The sequence below is a fragment of the Callorhinus ursinus genome, unplaced genomic scaffold, assembly GCF_003265705.2.
Source record: "Callorhinus ursinus isolate GAN/ISIS: 27379988/994484 unplaced genomic scaffold, GSC_fseal_2.0 scaffold31, whole genome shotgun sequence".
NCBI lineage: Eukaryota > Metazoa > Chordata > Mammalia > Carnivora > Otariidae > Callorhinus > Callorhinus ursinus.
The window spans coordinates 15,544,429-15,567,025 of record NW_027397093.1 but is presented as its reverse complement, the minus strand read 5'-3'; the positions used below and the strand labels follow the sequence as shown (position 1 = coordinate 15,567,025).

Genomic DNA, 22,597 nt, shown 5'->3' with positions numbered 1-22,597 from the left:
AAATGCTTAGGATGAAGGAATGAAGTATGAGCTTTAAATCAAATTGTGTTTATGTAAATAAATAACAAAGAAACCCCACAAATTTTGTTTATGCCTCTGAGCTGGGCCAGGGAGGGTTTGGCACGTCAGGGGTACCAGCAAGACCAGCTCTGGCAGAATTCACCAACCCTGAGCCATTGGGGTTCGATGGCTGGAGGCCCAGTGTTACATCACTATTTAGAAGCCTGGACTCTTGGCTTACTCTCTTTGAACTGAAAAGGCCTTAAATAGTAGGAAGTTTTTGGATTTGCTGCAGCACACTAATTGGCAGGCAAATCACATAATATTTCAAAGCTGCTCAGGATATGGCAGAGACTTAATAAAATTGCTCTGAATTTTGACTTAGGATATCTGACACTTATTGAATTATTATTATATCATTCTTGAGTAAGCCTTTCTGAATATGAACTATAAGATCTCTACCAGTGTAACCAATAAAAAAAATGATGAGATCTTTATTAATTGACATGAAAAGATTTTCATAATTTATTATTCCATGGAAAAAGGTAGATTTAAAAAGAGTATAAGAGCATGATTCCATTTTTGTGTTGTTACTGGTGTGAGGTTATCTGGAGAAAAATATGAGGGAGGATATAGACCAAAATGTTAAAAGAACTTATTTCTGTAAGGAGTAAAGGTGATTTTAATTTTTAAACTACTTGCCTGTGTGTTCTGACTTTTTTTTTTTTTTTTTTGGTGATGATTGTGCATTGCTTTTATGATTAGAGAAGTGATTTTTACCCAGAGTTACACCCTACCCTGTTTAAATTAGGGGAAAAGAATGACAGTGTGGTGGAGATCACACTTCTGAAATTGGGGCTTTTTGAAGTCGCCTTGGCTAATTTCCACTGGATTGCTTCCCTAAAGCAAGACCCTATTTTCGGACCTTTTTGTAAGCAGAGGAGGCTGTAGTTGGTGATGAGGCACCACGTGAGGACCAGCTGCCAGGGAATTTCTTCTAGAATAATATCCTGCCAGATACCTTATGACATTTTACTTGGGGCTATGGATCCTTCTGGACCCAGGGGCCAGTTCTCTGCCCCTGGTCCTCAGTATTGGGGTGTTTAGCTTCCCAACCGGTGAGGAGAGGAATGAGGTTGATGAGCCCATCATTCTTCCTCCTTTGGGCTTTGCTTTTCTCCAGGCCTCCCAGCCCTGACTGCTGAGAGCAGAAGAGAAGAGAGAAGCTGGGCACAGCAGGTGTCCTCCGCACCATGGGGCAGACCTGCCAGCGAGGATGGGTGAGTTCTCCCCTTGCTGTCCTCTAACGTCATGGGGTCACATACACCACTGCCTGCCCAGTGCACTCTCCCACGGGGTGTTACTTGCAGTCCATTTTCTAGGAGGTAAACCCAGACCCAGAGCTCGGCAGAGAAGTGTTATGGGGTGAGGCAGGAGGCCTTCACGTCTGGCCTCTAGCTCTCTCTGTGCAGTTTAATTTTTACCAGGCCAGATAGGTCCTGAGCAGGGGGTGCCCAGGGGGTCATTCACGTCACCCCTTGGTTAATCACTTCTTAGGTCATTATACTGCAAAGTCAGGAACGGGTGTTGAAAACAGGAGTGTGGCCTTTTCTAAGAGAAGCCTTCCTTGGCCAGATTATATAGGGCCGTGTAAAAGCAGAAACCCATTCTTGCCTCCTGCAGAGAGCTTTACTTCTCCCCTGGATGTGGATATAACCCTGGGAAAGTGTTTATGGGACAAATGATGTTCTTCTGAGTAGCTGGTTCATTTCCAGTCAGCCTATGCTGCAGACGGTCCCACGGGGGCAAGGACTATGGAGGCCCCCTTTTACAGTTGGGAAATGGAGGCACAGCAGGGGTGTTAGCCCAGTGACACACATGGGGCTGGGACTTCAGTAGTGCCCTGGGGATGGGATTCTCCCAGAGCAAGCCTGCTGGTCCCTGCTGTGGCCTGGCCTGCCTACTTTGTGAAGACTTCCCTGGTCAGCCTGTGGGTGAAAAATCGTTCCCAATTGTATGTGGGAGTGGGGAGGAGAGAACACAAGCTTCAGGAGCTGCTTTGGCCTCCGGGTGAGGGGGGGCGGGCAACTTTCCCCAGTCCTGTTACAGGCCTGGCTTGAAAATACCCCCTTCATCATCTCTGGGGAGATGCACTGTCCAGCCCACATACATCCTTTGAGAGAACTGAATTCGACCCTGCTTCTGACAGCCACGTGGAGGCTCAGGCTCTCCGTCTCAGTGTCATCTCTGCACTCCGAGGCACCTGTCTGGGTTACAGCGAGCAGGAGGCCACTGAACACATAAACCTGCAAACTCCTTGGGACCCCCAACACCTCTTCCTTCTCCTTTATGCCACACTTGGGGTGAAAAAAGTTTTGCCTGCTCTGGGAAAGGAGGAGCACCTCCAAACCAGGAGGTCTGTTTGGGATGTCTTTGCCACCTCTCACGGTCCCCACCATCCCCTTCTGTGCCCCTACCCAGCCTTGCAAGCCTCAGGCAGAATGCCACCGAGAGCTTCCAGCGGGCCAGGCCAGCTTTGGAGGGGTGGCACAAAGCGGCCCGTGTCCCAGGTGCCATGCGGCCATCAGCAGGCTCAGGCGCTGGTACTTGGAGTTCAGCATCAGCCTGTGCATCTCGGGCTGGTCCTCTGTGGTCCTGGGGGCTCTGGAGACAGGAGCTGGGCTCCGGGATCTAAGGCGCAAGTGAGAAAGCCAGGAGTTGGAAATGAGTTTCGTCCTCTCACGGGGCCCTGGGTGAGTTCTGATTATTGCCCTGGGTCTCCACGAGCCTGTGATCTTTACTGTATCTGCTGTCATTCAACCAGCAACTACTCTGCAACTGCCACTTCACACGGTCTCCTTACATTTTCACAAAGTCCCAACAACGTAGGTATGGTTCTCATCTTACAGATGGGAAAACTGAGGCGTAGGGAAGTAACGGTACTTGCCTAATTTTACATAGTTCATCAGTGACAAATCTAGGACATAAACTCAGGTCCCTGTGACTCCGAGGCTTTGTGCCCTTTCCACCTCCAGGACAAACTCAGGGCTGGGGGTAAGGCATGGGACTCCACCTGTAACTGCCTAGGGACATTCATATTTTGAGTTGTTCCAAGCTTAGAAATGTTGTGCTCTGGATATTGAGTTCCCACTGTTAATCTAAGGAATGGCCCCAAATTATATGGTCTGTTCCATTTCTGTCTCCTTGGCTCCTTGGCTGTTCCAAGCCCCAGACAGTATTTTTCATTGTTTCCTTACTCTTAATTCTCCTGAAGGCCAATAAGCATCTATAAGGCTTCATGAGAGTGCCTTTCAGTAGCAAGTTTGCTCTCATGGGGTATCGGTGTAAAGCCTAGACTGTTTGGTTTTTGGCCACGTGAAAAACTTGCCATGATGGGGTCCTCTCACTTGGGTTGTCTATGGAAAAATGCCTTTTCTTGCTTCTGTAGGACCATGATTTTCTGTAGAGCTTCTTTGCAAAGCAGCCTACGCAGAAGAGGGTGTGGTTTCTCTGTTCACGAACAACAAACATTTACTGAGCACCTACCCTATGTGAGGCAGGGCAAGAAGGACTGAAAAGATGGTCTCTGCCCTCCAGGGAGAATGCATGGGTTACCCCTGATTCTTGTACGGACTGGCTACATGTCTGTGGGCCGCTATGCAGCCCTTCTAGGAAGTGGGATTACTTCTGGTGCTCCCTCACTCCGGGCTTCCTCCCTCCTCACCCGCCAAGAGTGGTGGTTGCAAGAGTTCCAAGAGCAGCAAGAGAGCACGGGCCCCAGCACAAGAGTTTTTGAAGGCGTTATTTTCTTACTGGCTAAAGCCCAGTCACACAGCTAAATCCAGAGTCACTGTGGGAGGAGACAACAGAGGGCTTGGGTACAAGGAGGAGAACCATTACGGCTCTTTTCCACAAACAATGTACTACAGCCTCCTTATCCCTTCAGCTGCCATCGTGGAGAGGTCTCCATGGGCCCCTCTCTTGACTGGCAGCAGCTTCCAAAATCTGTGAGGCATGCGAAGTCCTAAGAGGGTTACGGAAGGACAGGATGCTAGTTTGTCAAGGGTACTAGCTCATCCAGCCAGTTGCTGCCTGATGGCCATGTTCCCTCCATGTTCCTCTGGGAAGTATTGCATCCTGCAATCTTGGGGACACATTGTGGCCAGTGGCTTGGCAGGGACAGGCCCCTGTGTTCCCCTAGCCACCCTGCACGCCTCTCCAGCGGCTCAGCCAGCGCCATGCTTTCATTATCGGTCAGCACATCTGTCTGCTCTAGTGGATTGTGGGCTCCCTGCAGGCAGAGCTACTGTGTCTGTCATCTTTGAACCCCCACTTCCCAGTACAGTCCCTGTAGGTTTGGAAGCACCTAATCAATGTTGATGGGAATACATTCACGAACAGGACATTTCTGAGCTCTGCTGTACTTCATCCAGAGAATTGTTCATCATGTCAGGATGTCGTCTGTGATTTCGGGGTTACGGTTGCTTTCTGAACATGATTGATTAGTAATGAGCATCAATATGTTGTGAATACCAGTTGCTAAGATGCCTTTGTCACACCTTATTTTGTCCTGTCTTTCTTTAAGAGTGAAGCATCTGAAAGGCCCATCAAGCCCCCGCTTACTGAAGCTAAGGTAAGAAACCTAAATGCTCTTTCTGTATCCTTCTGTAACATTTTCTAAACAAGAGGGATAGTGTGTGGCAATTCCCTTTGGGAATTCTGATCATGGTTTCAGTGAGCCATGAAGCCCTACTGTGGATTACCAGGGGAGGAAGAACATTTACTTCTAACCTGTTCCTACCTGGGCCCAGCCCACCCCACCAGGCAGGAGCTTTATGAGGGGGCCTTTGTTACTAGGTTCCTCTCTTAGCCCTTTCTTGGGAGCAAAATGCTAAGTGTCCGAGCTAAACACAGGACCTTCCTACCTTGGAGCTGTATGGCTTCCTGACTGTGGGAGAGGCTCTGGGAGAGGGAATGGAAGGGTCGCTCCCCTCTTGTCTTTTCCACTGTGGGGAATCCGGCATGCCAGGAACTTGGTACCCATCCCCTCTGCACTGGAACATGGGCCAAAAAAAAGTTTCAGATCTTTCCTATTGACATAACCCATATGGTTCCAAATCAGAGAATTTTCTGTGCTACCTGTGATGGCCCTTCACCTTCCCTCTCATTCCCCAAGCGGGCACTTTACTGTGCCTATCAAATTGCAGTAGAGTGAATTTGAGGTGGATTGCTTCGGGAAGGTGGTGAGGTGGAGGCTTTGGAGAGCCAGCTTGCTGGGAGAAAAGTACAGTAACTTTTGATTTCTCCTACATCCGGCTCCCTTATCTAGTCCCAGGTGAGGTCCGAGGCTGGGTCCAGATTCATAGCCACCTCTGCCCTGCTGCTTATTCCACTGATCGAACAGCCATATTCTTGTTCTTTCAAAAATGAATCAGAGACTCCAGCATTTGAGGACTTATGGCTGAGAAGTGAAACTCAACATGCAAAAAAGGAAAAAGTTACAACAGAAGGTGACATGTGCCTTAAGAGCCAGACGAGGGAGGGATCCACCCTGTCTTGGGGAGAGAAGGAAGGTTGGACAGTGGACGTGAGATTAGCAGGAGATCTTGAAGCAGAAGAAGGAATCTGCAGGCCAGGAAGGACATTACAGGCATAGCCAGCAGCTAGGGCAGACATGGAGCCTGTGAAGGATGGAAGGATCCTGGGAGGCTGTCTGGTGTGGTGCTGGTGGGGAAGGCGGGAAGGGAGGCTGCTGAAGTTGGGTTGGGCTGGCCCTGGATGTCCAGTTAAGGAACTCCATAGAGGGGGCCCAAAAGATCTTTAGGCCGAAGAGTCATGTGATTAAATTGTGTTCTGTCTGACAGCAGCAAGGAGCATCAGCGTTGAGCCTCCAGGGAATCAGCCAGGAGGTAGTGGGGATGAGTGTAGAGAGCTCTCCAGAGGCGGTGTGTGTGCAAGATGATCCACTTTGGAGTGGGAAGAAAGTTTTACAAGTTCCATTGCTAACAACTTTTTAAAGCTCAATTGGCACTGGTGGACTTGCTTGGTGAGGCTTCCAGATGGTTACTTGTATCATTTTGTTCTCAGGGTCTCTCTCAATAAGAAGGGACAGATAGTGGTCCCTTCCTTTGTTTCCAGAGCCATTTTTAGCAAGTTATGAGGCATTACCGTCTTCTGACTGCCTGGTTGAGGTAGTTTTGTACATCATATTATCTGGCTTTAACTAGGCTGACCCTCACAAAATAAGCAAGTGGCTTAGAAAGATGTCTGCGGGGGTGCCTGGGTGGCTCAGTCGTTAAGTGTCTGCCTTTGGCTCAGGTCATGATCCCAGGGTTCCTGGGATTGAGCCCTGCATCCAGCTACCTGCTCTGCAGGAAGCCTGCTTCTCCCTCTCCCACTCTCCCTGCTTGTGTTCCCTGTCTGGCTGTGTCTCTCTCTGTCAAATAAATAAATAAAATCTTTAAAAAAATTAAAAAGAAAGATTTCTGCCTAGAAACTATGGATTAAAGCTAATGAATAATGGGGCACCTGGTCGGTTGAGTCGGAAGAGAGAGAGTGACTCTTGATCTTGGGGTCTTGGGTTTGAGTCCTATGTTGGGTGTAGAGATTACTAAAAAAAATAAACTTAAAAAAACCTAATGAACAATGAGAAAATAAGAGCGCCAACTTGTTTCTTATCCCTGGTACCAGCTACTCATTAGCCACATCTTGGGGTTAAAAGAAATAAAAGATCTGATCAGATATAAAAAGTAGTCAGAGAAAAAAACAGACAAGGCTTTTTGAATTCTGGCTTTATTCTGTACATCACTAATGATAAGCTAATCTTTATGTTTACAGAGGACCTTGAGATAATTAGCTAATGGTACTATTAGGCCACCACGTTTAAAATTAGTTTATCTCATTTTTATGCCTTTTTTTAATTGAAGTATAATTTATTAGCTGTCAAACGCATACATTCTAAGTGTCAGGTCAAGAAATTTGAACACATGTCTATACCTATAGAACCCCATTCAAGATATAGAATATTTCCATCACCTCCCAAAATCTCATGTCCCTATCCAGTTAATACTTCCCCCATCCCCTGTCCTGAGGGTAGCATTGTTCTGACTTCTATCACCACAGGTTAGTTTTCCTGTTCTTAAACTTCATGTAAATGGAATCATACATGTGTACTCTTTTGTACCTGGCTTTAATATTTTCATATTGCTGCATGTACTGAGTTCATTCCTATGTGATCTTTTATATAGACAATCCTAAGATACACACACACACACACACACATACACACACACACACACACATGCTCACACACTGTTAGAATAAACACATTCAGCAAGGTTGCAGGATACAAACTTGATATGTGAAAATCAATTGTACTTCTATACATTTGCAATGAACAATCCAATAAGAAATTAAGAAAACAGTTTCATTTATAATAGCACCAGAAAGAACAAAACACTTAGGAATAAACTTAAAAGAAGTCCAAGACTTATACTCTGAAAAGTATAAAACACTGTTGAAAGAAATTGAGAAAGATCTAAAAAAATGGAAAGACATTCTATGTTCATGGATTGGAAAACTTAAGATGGCAATACTCCCCAAATTGACCTACAGATTCAACACAATCTCTATCAAAATTCCAGCTGGCTTCTTGGCAGAAATGGACAAGCTAATTCTAAAATTCATGTGGAGATGGAAGGTACCCAGATTAGTCAAAACATCTTGAATAATAAGAAGAAAGTCAAGGAACTTGCATTTCCTGTTTTTATAACTTATAAAGCTACAGTAATCAAGACAGCATGGTACTGGCGTAAGGATAGACCTATAGATCAATGGAATAGAATTGAGAGGTAAATGTAAGCTCTTACATTTACAGTTATTTGGTTTTCAGAGGGATATGAAAACAATTCAGTGGGATAAGAATAATCTCTTCAACAAACGATGCTGTGACAATTGGATATCCACATGCAAAAGAATGAAGTTGAATCCCTGCCTCATACCATATACAAAAATTAATTCAAAATATGCAGTAGCTAAAATTATAAAACTCTTAGAAGAAAACATAGATATGAATCTTCATGACCTTGGATTTGGCAATGGTTTCTTACTGTGATACCTGTTACGGGCTGAATTGTGTCCCTCTACTACCAAATTCGTACGTTGACGTTTTAACCCCCAGCACCTCAGAATATAATCACATTTGGAGATGGGGGTCTTTAAAGAGTTAATTAATTGAAAATGAGGTCTTTAGAGTGCACCCTATTCCAATCCGACTGGCATCTTTTCAAGAAGAGGAACTTTAGACCCACAAAGAGACATCAGGGATGTGTGCACACAGGGAGAAGACCATGTGAGGAAGGCGGCTATCTGCGAGCTAAGGAGAGTCCTTAGAAGAAGCTCAACCTGCCAACACCTTGATCTTGGACTTCTAGCCTCCAGATTTGTGAGAAAATACATTTCTGTTTTTTAAGGCGCGTAGTCTGTAATATTTTATCTACCAACTGATGAATGGATAAACAAAGTGTGGTATATCCACACAATGGGATCTTATTCAGAAATAAAAAAAGGGCTGCAGTTCAGATATGTACTACAATGTGAATGAACATAAATGAAGTACATTTACACACAATGAAAGAAGCCATTCACCAAAGATCACATACTGTATAGATTCCATTTACATGGAATGTCCAGAACAGGCACATCTGTAGAGACAGAAAAGTAGATTAGTGGTTGCCTAAAGCCATAGGGTAGCACGGGAGTTTGGGAGGTGACAGCTAATAGGTATGATGTTTCTTTTTGGGATAATGAAGATGCTCTAAAAATGACTGTGGTGATGATGTCACAACTCTGCAATTTATTAAAAATCATGAAACTGTATACTCTAAATAGGTGAATTACATGGTATGTGGATTATATCTCAGTAAAATTGTTAACAAAGGGGAAAAAAAGAATTCCATTTTTTATAGCTGAGAAGTATGAAGTATGTATAGATATAGTACAATTTTTTAATCTGCTTGTCTGCTCATGGACATTTGGGTTGTTTCTAGTTTTGGCTAATAAAGTGCTGTCTACATTTGTGTACAAATCCTTGTATGGACACGTGCTTTAATTTCTCTTGGGTAAATACCCAGGAATGGAATCGCTGGGTCATGGGGTAGGTATATATTAATTTTTTTAAAGATGTAACTATTTGAGAGAGAGTGAGAGAAAAATAGAGAGAGGGAGGGAGCGTGCGAGAAGGGGGAGGGGCAGAGGGAGAGGTAGAGCGATAATCCCAAGCAGACTCCATGCTGAGTGTGGAGCCCTATGCGAGGCTCATGACCTGAGTCGAAACCAAGAGTTGGATGCCCAACCCACTGAGCCACCCAGGCACCCCTATATTCAACTTTATTAGGAATAGTCAAAAACAGTTCCAAAGTAGTGTAATTTTACACTCCCATCTGTCTCATCTGTTTTCATGTCTATGTTTTAGGTATGTTTTATAACATAAATAATAGTGCAGTAGTATGCATTGATAGTTATAAGTAAATATATAGATTGTTGAGATACGCGGTCAAAACATTTTTTGCTACAGGGGATTCTGAACAGATCAGTTCCGTAGCCTGGGACTAGGAGAGAGTTGATATTGTTAAGGGCTTTGTATCAGTTTTGTAGGGCTGCAATAGCAAACTGGTGCAAAGTTCGTGGTTTAAAATAACAGAAATTTTTTATCTCACAGTTCTGTAGGCCAGAAGTCCGAAATCAAGGTGTCAGCAGGGCGGGGCTCCCTCCTCAGGCTCTAGGGGAGGATCCTTCCTGGCCTCTTTCACTTTCGGGGGCTCTAGGCACTCCCCGGTTTGTGGCTGCAGAACCCCCTCTCATCTCTGCCTCCTCCTTCATGGGCCATTCTTCTTTGTCCCCTACTGTCTTGTCTTCTGCCTCTTATCAGGAAGGTCACTGGATTTAGGGCCCACCAGGGAGATCCTATCCCGGAAGATCTTATCTCAAGATCCCTAACTTAGGGATACACCAAGACCTTTTTTTTTTTTTTCCAAATAAGGTCACATGCACACGTTGTGGGGATTAAGGCATATCTTTTAGGGGGCACCATGCATCCCACTACAGGCCTGTTCTAGCAGAAGGAATGGGGGGGGGGAGCAGAGGATGGATTCAAGAGAGTTCTAGGTAGGATGTGTTTTGTTTTGTTCTTGAGGCACATATATGGGTTGACTCCGTAGGGTTTGGTGACACATTAGATGCAGGACATTTGGGAGAGGAAAATCTCAAGGATAATGCTCAGGTTTTCAGCTTGGCTGATGGGAAGATGGTTCTACCTGGGACACTTTTTCCCAAGAGGGCAGAGGAAGCACAGACATGGTGTACTCCCTTTTATTCTGGTTTCTGCTCAAATGTCATATCCTCAGAGAGGCCTCCCCTATTCATGCTATCCAAAATGATACTCTTATTCTCTGTTGTTCAACCTAGGTATCAGTTAGGATTAGATTTGGCTGATAGTAACAGAAAACTCCAAAATAGCAGTTGGATTAACACATTGAAATTTTATTTTCCTCTGAAGTTCTAGAAATCTAGAGGCAGTGGGGGGCTGATATGGGGCATCTCGGTGACAGGGACACAAGCTCCTTCTATTTTATTTTGTTGCTTTGTTTTGTGTGGCTGACATTCCCAAGTTTATCTCAATATCCAAGACATTCCTAGTTTTCTAGCCAGTCTGTCTGTATTTCAGCCAGCAGGAAGGAAGAATGGCAAAGAAGAAAAGCTGCATAATTGCAGTGTCTTAAGGAAGGCTTCTGGAAACTAGCACGAGATGCTCTCACTTTAATCTCTTTGGCCAGAACTTGCTCCCATGGCCACATCTATAGCTGCAGGGAAGGCTAGAAATATAGTCTTTAATTGGGGGGGGGGTTGGATTCAGTTAAAAATTGGAGCCATTCATTAGAACAAAGGGGAAATGAAAATTGTAGCATGTAGCTGTATTGCCTATATTCTGCTTCATTTTTCCTCCTAGCACCTAACCTGATGTGTATTTAATTTGTGACTTGTTTACTACCTGTATCTCCCCACCAGAATGTGGGCAGAGACTCCGTCCTGTTCACCAGCCCATTTCTAGTGACCGGGAAGTAGAAGCAGACCAGGTGCTTCACAAATGTCTGTTGAGTGAATAAATGACAAGGGAGGGGGAATGAGAAGAGAGAGGGAGTTTAAGAAGAAGAAATGACTGTGATGGGAGACCTACCGAGTTTCAGGTGCCTGTGGGGTCTAGGAGTTGATGTTCACAGGCAGTTGGAATATGGGTCTGGAGCTCAGGAGAGAAGGGGGGCTGGAGTGGTTCTGGAGTGACAAGAGTGGTTCTTTGGGTAGGGTACATGGGGATGGACCCCCAGAAGACAGCAAGCGAGGAGGGCACACTCAGCCAGCTCAGCTGAATCTACCGAGCCCCATGTCCCCCACCCCCACACCACTGGGAAGGACAACTGCTTCCATATCTCCCTTATAAAATCCCTGTGGGTCATGCGAATCTGCCTTACCATGTGGTTTGAGAATGCCCTTTATAACAGGATCCATGTGCCATGCTTTACAAATCTAACCAAGCGTGACTTGGTACCCTAGGGAAGAAGCTCCCCAACGTGGGTTTTTGGACCCATCTGCGACTGAGGCATTGCTGGGCCTGCACAGAATAAGAGAAATAAGGACTCTATGGTAAAATGAATATTTCACCTTGTTAGAACAGCAGGGTGGTCTTGAACCAGACTCTCTGGGCACATATTCCAGCTCTTTGCAGTAGCTGTATGACCTTGGAGAAGTCACCTTATGTCCCCGTGACTCAATATTCTCATCTATAAAATGAGGCTATGACCAGTATTTGCCTCATTAGGTTGTACTGAGGGTCAAACAAGTTAATATAAGAATTTGGACCGATACCCGGTCCACAGTGAGTTCTACCACAGTGAGTTCTGGCTATTATAAAGCCAGAGGTAGTTAGTTTAAAAAGCAGCCCCTGTGTTTCTTTCTCTGGCTTAAGACATCTTTTTTCTTTAGGAAATAATGGTGATAGGAGATGGAAATTGTGACTAAAAATTATTTTTTTCTTAGCAAAATGAAAAGTCAGTATCTAGTTTTTATTTGTATGCATGTTTAACTTGCTGGCCTATGAGACTCCACAGCCTAAGAACCCTGCCTGGGTGTTGACATGGACTCTCCTGCCTGAACATTTCCTTCTATATTTTGGAGCTAATTCCAAAGGGACAGGAATAAAGAACTTCCACTGGCCCCGGAGAGGTGGTTGTATGTGGGCGTTGGAGAGAACTAGAACTAAAACTCAGAGGAATCAGCAGGGTGATTTTTTTAGATTGCTCTGTTCCAACAAGATAATGGGCTTCCTTTGGGAAAGGAGCAGGCTTGAGATAAGGAGCAGGGCTGAAGCCAGGCAGGCCTCAGCCGTCTGGTTAACCCTGCTTCCAGGCCATCATTCTTGACGCATAGGAGGCTTATCAGGTTCAGAGGCAATGGAATAGAGGATGGGATGTCCAAGAAGCAACAGGGCCAGATGGGGCTTTCTGCACTCCTGTGACGGACAATCATCCCCACAGGGAAGTGGAGACCTTCTTGGGACAGAAGCTGAGAGAGGTGTCTCTGGGTATCAGGGGTTTTCTGAGCCGGGGAAACAGGTCAGGGTTGAGCAAGGGGCAGCCTGGCAGAGAGCTTTAGGGGCCTGGGATGAAGCAAGAGAGGTGCCTACAGTGCCAGATTTGAACGTTAGGATTTAAACCTTGCACCCCTAGGCACCTTTCTTGCCTCATCCTAATCCCGGCCCGAACACCTGAAGCCTTCTGCCTGTAGATTCCAATTACTGGGAGCTTAAAGGCCTCCAGGGGCCAGAGAGGCGTGTGCATCAGTGCAGGGGGGCCGCCTGGGTGGGGCCTGGGGCAAGCTGCAGCACCCCTGCACTGTCTGGAGGGGGCAGTGGCTACTCAGTCCTAGCTGAGCGTTGCCCCGGGATAACGGGGGCCCAGCGTGGCTAGACCTGAGACGCTGCGAACCTGGATTTTCAAGTGAAATCTCCTAATTTGTCAGTGTTTCATCATACTTGTAACATGTTAGATGGGCTAAATAAGATATGTGCTAGGCCGTGTGGTAGCCTGTTGCCAATTTGTAACCTCTGTGGTGATGTTGTCAGCGGGTAGAACTTTGGGCAAATAAAAGAGGAAGGGAGACAGGCCGAGAATGTGATTTTTTTTTTAATTTAAATTCAATTAACTGACATAGTGTATTATTGGTTTCAGAGGTAGAGGTCAGTGAGTCATCAGTCTTATGTAACACCCAGTGCTCATGACATCACAGACCCTCCTTAATGTCCATCCCCCAGTTCCCCATCCCCCCACCCCCCTCCCCGAGAATGTGATTTTACAGCCCCAGCCCCTCCAGGGAGCAAAACCGGCTGCCTTCAGCATTGTCCAAGAGGCGCCACGGAAAACAGTGCTGGTGGATTCATTTCAGAAATCTCCTCCACCTGTTCCTGCGGAGAGTTAGCATCTAAATCAGCGATTCACCATCCTAGCAGCACCTGAGACGTACCTGGGGAAACTTTGTAAAGTGCTGTTTGGCCTGCGTTCCAGGTCAGTTCCACCGCCCTCTGGGGCTGAGGCCCGGGCATCAGCATTTGTAAAAGCAGCCAGGTTGAAATCCACAGATCTAATAGAAATGTGGGTTTCAGGACCCCTTCCAGGTGCTTCCTCTCAGACCATGCTCTGCCTGCCAGCATCCCTGTCTCCTCAGGATTCCAACACGCGGCGGTGGCTCGCACGCTAGCCTTCCTTTTTCTTTCAGCGCTGTCTCTGCCTTGGAGACCTTAAACACTCTCTCATTGACTGATTAAGTGGGGATAATGATATTTGCCCTGGTGACCTCACCAGCCTGTTATCAGGAGAAATGAGGCATTATTCGAGAAAATAAATGCTCCGTAAACTGTCCGTGTCATGCAAACGTTGCCGGTAGAAGCGTGCGTCCAGGTGCTGCGGTACAGTTCTGATCCACTGGAGAGAATTTCTGGGGTGCCATTCCCAGTGCCCGGGGTCAGATGGTAGTTGTCACATTCTGACATGGCCGTGGCCTGCCTTCTCTTACTGGCCGGTGCGTTTTGTGGGTGGCAGCCTGGTATGGCCTGACCCCTCCAGCGCCCACCCCAACTGTGGTACAAGAGGGAGCACAATGAACAGGGAAATCCAGGGCACTTTGGTGAGAGGGGAAGGCCATCTGGAGGGTGAGGGGAGACCGCCGGAACTCGATTTCCAATGGTCAAGGTCTTTGCTGTTCTTCCTTGGGGTCCAGAGAGTAATCAGCAAAGGGGGGCTTGATGTAGTTTTGGAATGTTGGTGAGGTCTGGAGCTGATGGCCAAGAAAGAATTCTTGAGATGTCTTTGGTGCAAAAAGGTGATTTTATTAAAGCACCGGGACAGGACCTGTGGGTAGAAAGAGCTGCTGCACCGGGGTTGTGAGGAATGGCTGATTATATACTACGGAGTTAGGGGAGGTAAGGAAAAAGGGAGGTGTCCAAAAGGGCTCTCATATGCCAAAGAGGACTCTCAGGCTACTGGAGGCCTGGCTATTATTAAGTGAAGGTTGTTTTTCCCTCTTAGCGAAGCATCACTGCTAAGACCGTTGGAGGTTTCCTAAAGGAAAGTCACATATATCCCACCCAGGAGTGTGTGTGGAGGGGAGGTTGCGGTGTGTCAGCTTGTGCTTTGTCCTCAGCTGGCCTCCTGCTCCCTCATCAGGCTCAGCTGGGGTCTAAGAGCTATCTGCCGGCAAAAAGAGGTGGGGATAATAAAGAAGTGCTCGAGGTGATCACTGGCATGATAAGACAGGGGACAGAGGCCCAGCTCTGAGCCCAGGAGGGGACACAGCAGTGCAGCCTGGGCTCTGGTCTCAGGAAGCTGTGTGATTGGGGCAGAGAAGGCCAGCCCCCCAGAAGACAGTCGCCAATATCAGGCAGACTGTTAGGCCTCGGCCTCACTTATCTGAGGCCCAGGCTGCAGTGTGGTGGGGGTGGGGGAGAATGGACAGAGCACTGGCTGGGCATCAGAACTGGGTTTGAGTCCCAGCTCCAACCTCCACCACAGCCTGACACTGGACAAAGATGGCCCACTTGCTGCATCGCAGGTTCCTCATCTGTAAAGAAGAGTCTTGGTCTACATCTAGATGGACTGTGAGCACAGTCCGAGTTGGCCTTGTGGAAGTGCTAAGGCCTGGGAGACCGGGGTGAGTAGCATGCTCGGGAAAGGCTTTCTGTGGAGGGCAGTGGGAGAGCTGGGCCTCAGGGAGAGGGTGGACCCGGACACTTGGTCAGGGGGTGGTGAGTGGAGAAGACGGGGCAAGCAAGAATATACGAGCAGGGGCTCAAAGGGGCCTGGCGGGCCGGGGACAGTGGGAAGTGGCCTTACTGGGGCCCCTGGGGGAGGAAGGGGTAAGTGGGGAAGAGTTGAGTCAGATCACAGAAGGCCTCAGACATCAGGCAGCAGTGTTTCAATTGGCTCCGTCAGGAAGGAGGGGGTCATCACGGGATTTGGGGTAGAGCTGTGATGTGATTAGGCTGCTTTTTAGCAGGAATAATGTGGCCTGGACTTCAGAATGACTTGGATTGTAGAAAGCCAGGAAACAGGCAGGGCAGCTAGAAGACTTTTGTAATATTTCTGGCACGGGACAATGAGGCCTAGGGGTTGAAGGAAGCAGTGGGGCAGGCCTAGAGGTATTTCACAGGAAATACTGATGGACCTTGGGGCCTGCGTGCATTCAAGGGGTGGAGAGGAAGGAGTCATCTTGAGAAGCAGTTTCTCTCTCCACTGCCAGGGAACAGAAAGCATTGGCAGCCGCCCTGCTTGCAAACATAACATCTTGGGGTAGCCTGGAAAACTGGGAAAGCTGCTCCCTGGCTCCAGCTCATAATGATGCAAGAGAACATGGACGTAATGGGGGCACAGTGATGGCGGCGGGTGGGGGTGGGTGGGTTGAGGGGTATGTATACTCTGAATGTTTCTGATCCCTGCACTGGGCTCATGCCATCTTGGAGGGTTAGGTGTGGAAGCCAGAGCAATTTGCAAAGCACAGTTCTTGATCCTCAAGGAACTTCCAGCATCCCAACTGCAGGCCTCAAATGGCAGTGGAGAACAACCAAATCGTTCTTTCTCCCAATTTTCTTTATGGCCATGTAGACAGTGTAAGCGTTGGATGGATGCCAGAGAACTTCTCTTCCTAGTTTATAACGATACTATCCTGAGGGCAGACCCAGGCTTTGTGGGGTTTGAAGCTTAAATAACTTTAGGGAGCCTCTTCGGAAAGCAATTCAAAATTACAAATATAAAATTGCTACACCCTCTCAGGGCCTAGAACGGGGAGGAATGCAAGTGAGAAGCCCTCATCAGCTTCCCAATCTTATAATAATACCCACCATTTATGGGGTCTAATAAGCAGGTGTTTTAATGTAGTGGGTGGGTGGGCTTTAGGATCTCCATGTCATGGATGAGGAAGCAAGCTCAGGAAGGTGACTCAGAATGTCACAGCCAGAAAGTCAGCCATGAGTGCTGAGCTCCTGACTGAAGGCTCTGGCCTCAAGGGCCACATCTGAGGTCCTCTTTGGTTGGTGGTGACTGCCGCGGTCAGACCCCTGATGTTCCTGAGGAGGAATGTTAAGCCATCTCCCCGCTGAGACCACTTTTGTACCTTTATGTAGGCTGGTCAGGACTCCCCCGGATCCAGGTCTGGGGTAGAGGTTGGGGGGTTGGACTGTGGTCATCTGTCAGGGCACCGCGTGGTGCAGCCGTGGTCCCAAGAGCACGGCCTATTTCCGCGGAGAGGCTACATACAATAGCAAGGACCGCAAACTGCAGGGGTGAGCACTGACTTTGGAAAACACACAGACCGAATCCTGGGATCTACAACTTCCTGGTTGTATGAAGTTCGGCAAGAAACGCCGCCTCCGTGAGCCTCAACTTGATTACCTGTTGAATCAGGATAGTAACCACTTCATTGTATTTTGAGCTCATTACATGTCCCCTTGTGAGGCAGTAAAACTCCCGCACCCAGACGCGACGGATCTAAGGACACTCTGGTAGCGATCGGTCCAAGCAGCCCCCTAACCGCCTGATTCCGCACCTCCCCTCCCCGTCGTTAAGGCTGAACGTTTTTCTCAGGATTCCTCCCAGCCCGGCTCACTTCCGTTGGGGAAGTGAAAAAGGTGGCACCTGGGAGGGGCGCCTGAAGGATCCCCCGGACGCCCGCGAGCCTGGGTGCCCGAGAGGAAGAGGAACCCCGGGGTGGGGGGGGTGCGGACAGGCCGGGGCGTGAGCCCTCGGGAGAGCGGCAGGAACCAGTGACTCCGGGGCGGGCGCTGTGGGGCGTCGCTCTCGATTTAGCAACACAAATCCGCCTGCCGGAGATTAGGCCGGGCGAGCCGGGTTAGGGGTGATGCACTGCCCGGAGGTCGCAGCTGAGGCTCGGCGCTCTTCCCGGCGGACCCGCAGGAGCCGGCCGGAGCGGGGATCCGGTGCGAGGACCGCGCAGCCTCCGGGCTCTCGCCTCCTCCGGCCCAGGCCCGGCTCGCTTTGCACGCCCACTTCTGCACCCGCCTCCGGCGTCTGCCCATCCGCGGAACTCCCGGGGGCGAGCCTCATTTTCCCGCGAAGGGGGCCGCGCCCCCACAGGCCGCTCCGGCTGGCAGCGGGCCCTCCTCGGGGGCCGCTCGTCCCGCCCGAGTCGGGCGGCGCCTCCTCCCGCGCCCCGCGCGCGTCCGCCCGGCCGGGCGCCGCCACGCGCGACCCTGCGCGCCCGAGCGAGCCTCCCGCCCTCGCGCCGGCTCCCTACGTGGGGGACGTGCCGGGAGATGCCTGCCCGTGGGGGATTTCGCAGCGCCGCCGCCCCCTTTCCGGCGCGGGAGGGAGCGGCCGCCGCGCCCCCCCACCCAGGCCCGGACGCCGCCGCCCGGCGCTGCAGAGGCGGGCGGCAGCCAATGGGCGCCGAGGAGGTGGGCCGGCTGGCGGCTGTCACCCTCCCGGGGACGGGAGCGCGGAGCCGGGGAGCGCGCGAGCCACCGCCTCCCGGGCCTTGGGGGTGGAGCCGCGGCTGGAGGAGGAGGAGGAGCCGCCGAGCAGCCGCCCGAGGACCACTGCTCGCCCGGGCTGCGGAGCACCCCCGCCGGCCCCTCGCCTGCAGCTCCGTGTCCGCCGCCGTCAGCATGATCGCCGCGCAGCTCCTGGCCTATTACTTCACCGAGCTGAAGGATGACCAAGTCAAAAAGGTGAGCCCCCGCGCGCGCCGCCGCCCGGCGCTCTGCGCGCAGCGTTGCATTCCGGCATCCGCTCGCCGCCGCCGCCGCCTCCATCCTCCCGCGCCCAGGCTCCCCCAGGCCGGCACTGCTTGGACTGCAGGGCGGGGGAAGCCTTCGCCCTTCGATCCTGCCCGGGATTGTGTGTGTGGTGGGGGGAAGACCCCCGAGACCGGGCTGCTTGCTGCAGTGTCCTTGAGCCGGGCTGTGGATGTCAGATGGGTTCCCCCCGGGCCACGCGGGGAGGCGCCTGAGCCCGGGGACCGGTGGGTCGGTCCGCAGGGCCTGTTCGGAAGGTTCTGAGCGCCGTGGGCGGAGGAGTGATTACAGAGATGGTGGGGAGCTGAGTGCGCAGCAGGCGGGGCTGCCGGCTGGAGGCCGGGCATCCCACATTTGGGGTTCCCCGCGGAGGGCGCCGGGTGCCCCGGAGAAGCTCTCACCCCGGCTCTACCCGCTGTTGCGGCTGCCCCTTAATCTGGGGACAGGGTGACCCGCCCGGCTTCCCGGAACGGGGAGGGGTGCGGAGGCCACCGGAAACTTTGCTCATAGGCCTCAGGTCCGGAGTGGCATGTCTTGAATGGAATTTTTTATTCCTCTACGTGACTGCTCTCTTAAACTGTAATTTCCAGCCAGCGCAGGGAGCTTAAATAAGAGACTGGTCTTTTGAGTCGGATAGAGGCCTTGACATGTATGCCTGTGACATGTGTGTACTCGCACAGGGACGCATCTCCCTACCCTAAGGGGTTGCTGCCTTGGACATCTGTCTAGCAGAAAATACTGTCCGCTGGCAGGTCTTAAAGGTGTGTCTCTCCCTTATGACAGCCCTGCCACCATGTTTTTAAGGAACAGCCTAGGTGGTGAGGAAAAGCGCCCATTTTACCAGTCCGGGGCCTGGCACGGGCTCCTGTCCCAGCATGGGTGACGGGAGGACTGCTGGAGTAAGGTGGGATGGATACACAGTGAACCTGACGGTGGAGTTCAGACAAGGGAAGTACCCACAGGTGAGAGGTGGGAGCGTAAAGCCACAGGATGTTCACTCAGTTCTCTTCCTATCTACCTAGGACAACCCCCTCTGGCACACTAGGAAGTAGGCCTGCTGAGGGCAGTGACCTCATCAAGGTCACCCGGTGAGTTAGAGGCAGAGCCAGGGCGGGTCTCTCCCTCCCTCCCCTGGGAACCGGGGCTCCTACTGGAAGTCAGCTGAGGGGGAGGTGCTGAGACAAAGGCCCTGGGGATGCTGCTTGGATCCTGGGTCCTGTGCTGAGTGGGGACCAGAGTAGGGCAATTAGGAGACAGGCCTGGAAATCTGCCACCGTCCCTCATAGCTAGGAGCAACAGTGACTTTAGAGTTGTCCCACTGTGGGACTCCTGCTCACTGCTGGGCAGCACTGTGGAGCTTCCTCTGGCCGCTGAGCTCAGGGAGCTGTGCCTGCCTCCAGGTACATTTCACGTTCTCTTCAGTGGTGGTGTGTGCCGTTGATGTTCTTCCCATTTCCAGTGGGGAATTTAGGGTACAGATGAGTTCACTGTCCTTCCCCTGCATGTGGCGCACACTGTAGCTCAAGACAGCAGATCACTGGGGTGGGGGACCCAGATGACCCCTCTAAGCTTCCACCGTCCATACCCGCCATCACCTGTGTGGCCTCCAGGGCCTATGTTGGGTTGAGGTTTGGATTGTACTCAGTAAGAATTGTTTTATCAGGCACTCAGTGTTAACTGTGGCCTCCCTCCAATTCTATCCACCAGGCTCCCGGAGGCATCTGGGTGTGTGACTTCTGAATCAGTTGGTCCTCCTCAAATCCCTTCTGCTCTGAGATTGGGATCCTGGCATTTCCTCCCCACTCTCTGCTGGCCTCAGAACGTTGCTGGAGGAGGGTCTTGAGCCAAAACTTCCACCACATATTATTATTGGCCACGGAGAGTTTTAAGAACGAGATGGCTTTCTTGCACACCACCTTAAACTGCTTTCTATGGGGGGGGGGTGTATTCCTGCCAGAGGATCACCTTGGTCTGCATTATGGGCTACGTAGCATGGCCATCCATGGGTGTGGTCACCAGGAAGCTTCCTGGGCCTCCCGAGAGCCTAGTGGAAACGCGTTCCAGTGGCCTAGTCAGCTTTCCCCACCCCCACCTGGGCAGAAGCTGGGGGACTGCGTCTTCTCTCTTGGGACTCAAGACTTGGGAGAGAGCAGCCCTTCCTACCCACTGCTTGCTGTGAAAAGCCTGGGTGGGGCTGCAGGACTGCAAGGCCTGTTCTTCTTGCTGAAATTGGGCCCTACCTGCGACCCAGTGGGGACCCAGTGAGGCTAGCCCCCCACCTGCCTACCCAGCCAGCGTGGGTAGCCATGATGAGTCAGCCCTTCAGCCCTAGGCAGCCTCTGGGGCTCTGGAGACAGCCCTGGCCCCCCCCCCCCCCCCGCCACTAACCTTCATTCATTTTCTTGCCTTCTGGCCTGGGGATAGGAGGAAGGAAGATGGGGATGGTGCCAGGGAAGGTTCCTTCGGGGTTGCTCAGGATACAGAAGTGATCATGAAAAGGGTTATCATTTCTCTCTCCATTGCCTATGAGACATGTCATTAATTCAATCTCATAAATATATCCGGGGTTGAAACAGGCCAAGTGCCTGGCTGCCTGGCGTGGAGCCCCATTTACCAGACTCTCCCTTCATGATACTGGTTAATGGGGTGCTGGGAAAAGCGTGTCCTGGCATTAGACTGAAATAAGTACAAGACATATTTTCCTTTTACTCTCCTAGTGCCTTTAGCGGGAAAGGGAAGGCATGTGTGTGTTTGTGAAAGATCCCATTCATCAGAATCCCAGACATCTACTAGGTCTGCAGCTAGAGGCTGGGTCCTTTGACCTCCAAGTAACTTTTAACAGGCCTGTCGTCTTGCCTGCTTCTTCCGCTTGGCTTTGCCGTTAGGAGCCTGGAGGAGGGTGATGGTGTGCATAGTGCTTTGTTTGGGAGAGAAAGAGGAGTCCAGCAAGGTGAGAACTTGGCCTCTTAAGAAGGACTAGCTTCCCGGGGCGCCTGGCTGCCTCAGTTGGTAGAACATGCGACTCTCCATCTTAGGGTTGTGAGTTTGAGCCCCACACTGTGTGTGGAGATTACTTAAAAATAAAATCTTAAAAAAAAAAAAGGAAGAACTAGCTTCGTCTCCTTCAAGTTTGTCAGAATGGTGACCAGTGGGTTATCTCTGAGTGGGGTCCCCGTGACCCTAAGTAATCCCCATTGGCCGGTGAACAAATAGGTGTGATTTGTCCAACAGCTGAACTCAGGAGTACTGGGCCCAGGAAGGTGGGGGAGAGTATGCTTAGCAGTGAAAGGGCTACCCACGGTTTATTTTCTCAGAGCTCATGTGTCCCAGCTGCAAAAGCAAGCATAAAAAATTGCCCTTTCCTTATTGCTCAGGGGTGAGGGAGAGGAGGGTTAGGAAATTATGAAAAATGCCTCAGATACCTTTAGATCTATACAACTGTCCAGGAAGAGCCTCACTCCTTGGTGAATCTTCATCTCATAATCCTTGTCCCTGCTACCTCAGATGTCTTTGGAGTTCTCCCCCCCCAAGAGAAGCCCCGGCGCTTCATTTGGTTTGATAATTTGGGACCTTCGTGAGGGAATAAACTGGGAAACCGGGTGGGTATGAGGGACTTTCACATCTGGCCATGCTCTGCCGTCCTCCCACGCTCCTGCTGTTTTCTGGAGATGGCATGGGCAGCCTTCTACAAAAGAGACTGATTTGGTACTGTCTCCGCGTGTGTCTGCAGTCAGGGATTCCTGCTGGGTAGAATTAGCCTCTGGAGTCCGCTCTGAGCATGCCTGAGGACGCCCCTGCGGACAGCGGGGCAGCCATACACCTCCGAGGCCCAGAAGCAGTCATGGCCAGACTGCTGGCACCTGCTTATTGGTTTGAGGACCTTTAGAATCCACTCCGGTCATGGGAACTCAGTAGAGTCTTTGGAAGACGTTTGAGTCCTTTATTACGTGCAGAGGGCTGTGTGAGGCTGGGGTGACAACTATAGACTTGGTAGACATGATCCCTGTTCCCCTGGAGCATAAATAATGATTTGCTCTCGCAGTTGGGGGCCAGGGGTCAGATCATGGGTGGGAAATCACTTGCTCAGGAGTGGCTTAAAGCCAGGCTCTAGGTGGACAAATGGGAATATTATACTTAGAAACTTTGGGGGGGGGGAGTCAGATGGATAGTTCTCAAAATGTAGTTTGCTTTCTCTTTAATGGCTTGTTATCTCTGAGCATCCCAGTACCATTTCTGGCTGTCTTA

The 22,597-nt window shown here is 50.3% G+C and overlaps 1 protein-coding gene across 2 annotated transcripts in view; it reads left to right on the top strand.

The window, feature by feature from the left end:
* The first annotated feature begins 1,176 nt into the window (after positions 1 to 1,176).
* The window catches only part of HK1 (hexokinase 1), a 79,563-nt gene continuing 58,142 nt past the window's right edge, over positions 1,177 to 22,597 (top strand). Inside the window, exons 1-2 of one of the 2 annotated variants that reach the window (XM_025850318.2) lie at positions 1,177 to 1,280; positions 4,586 to 4,633. In XM_025850318.2, coding sequence (XP_025706103.1) covers positions 1,254 to 1,280; positions 4,586 to 4,633 — 75 coding nt within the window. In that variant the 5' untranslated portion in view covers positions 1,177 to 1,253. Of the gene's footprint in view, positions 1,281 to 4,585; positions 4,634 to 18,191; positions 18,287 to 22,597 lie in introns of those variants that run through there. The other variant, XM_025850315.2, reaches the window with a different exon arrangement.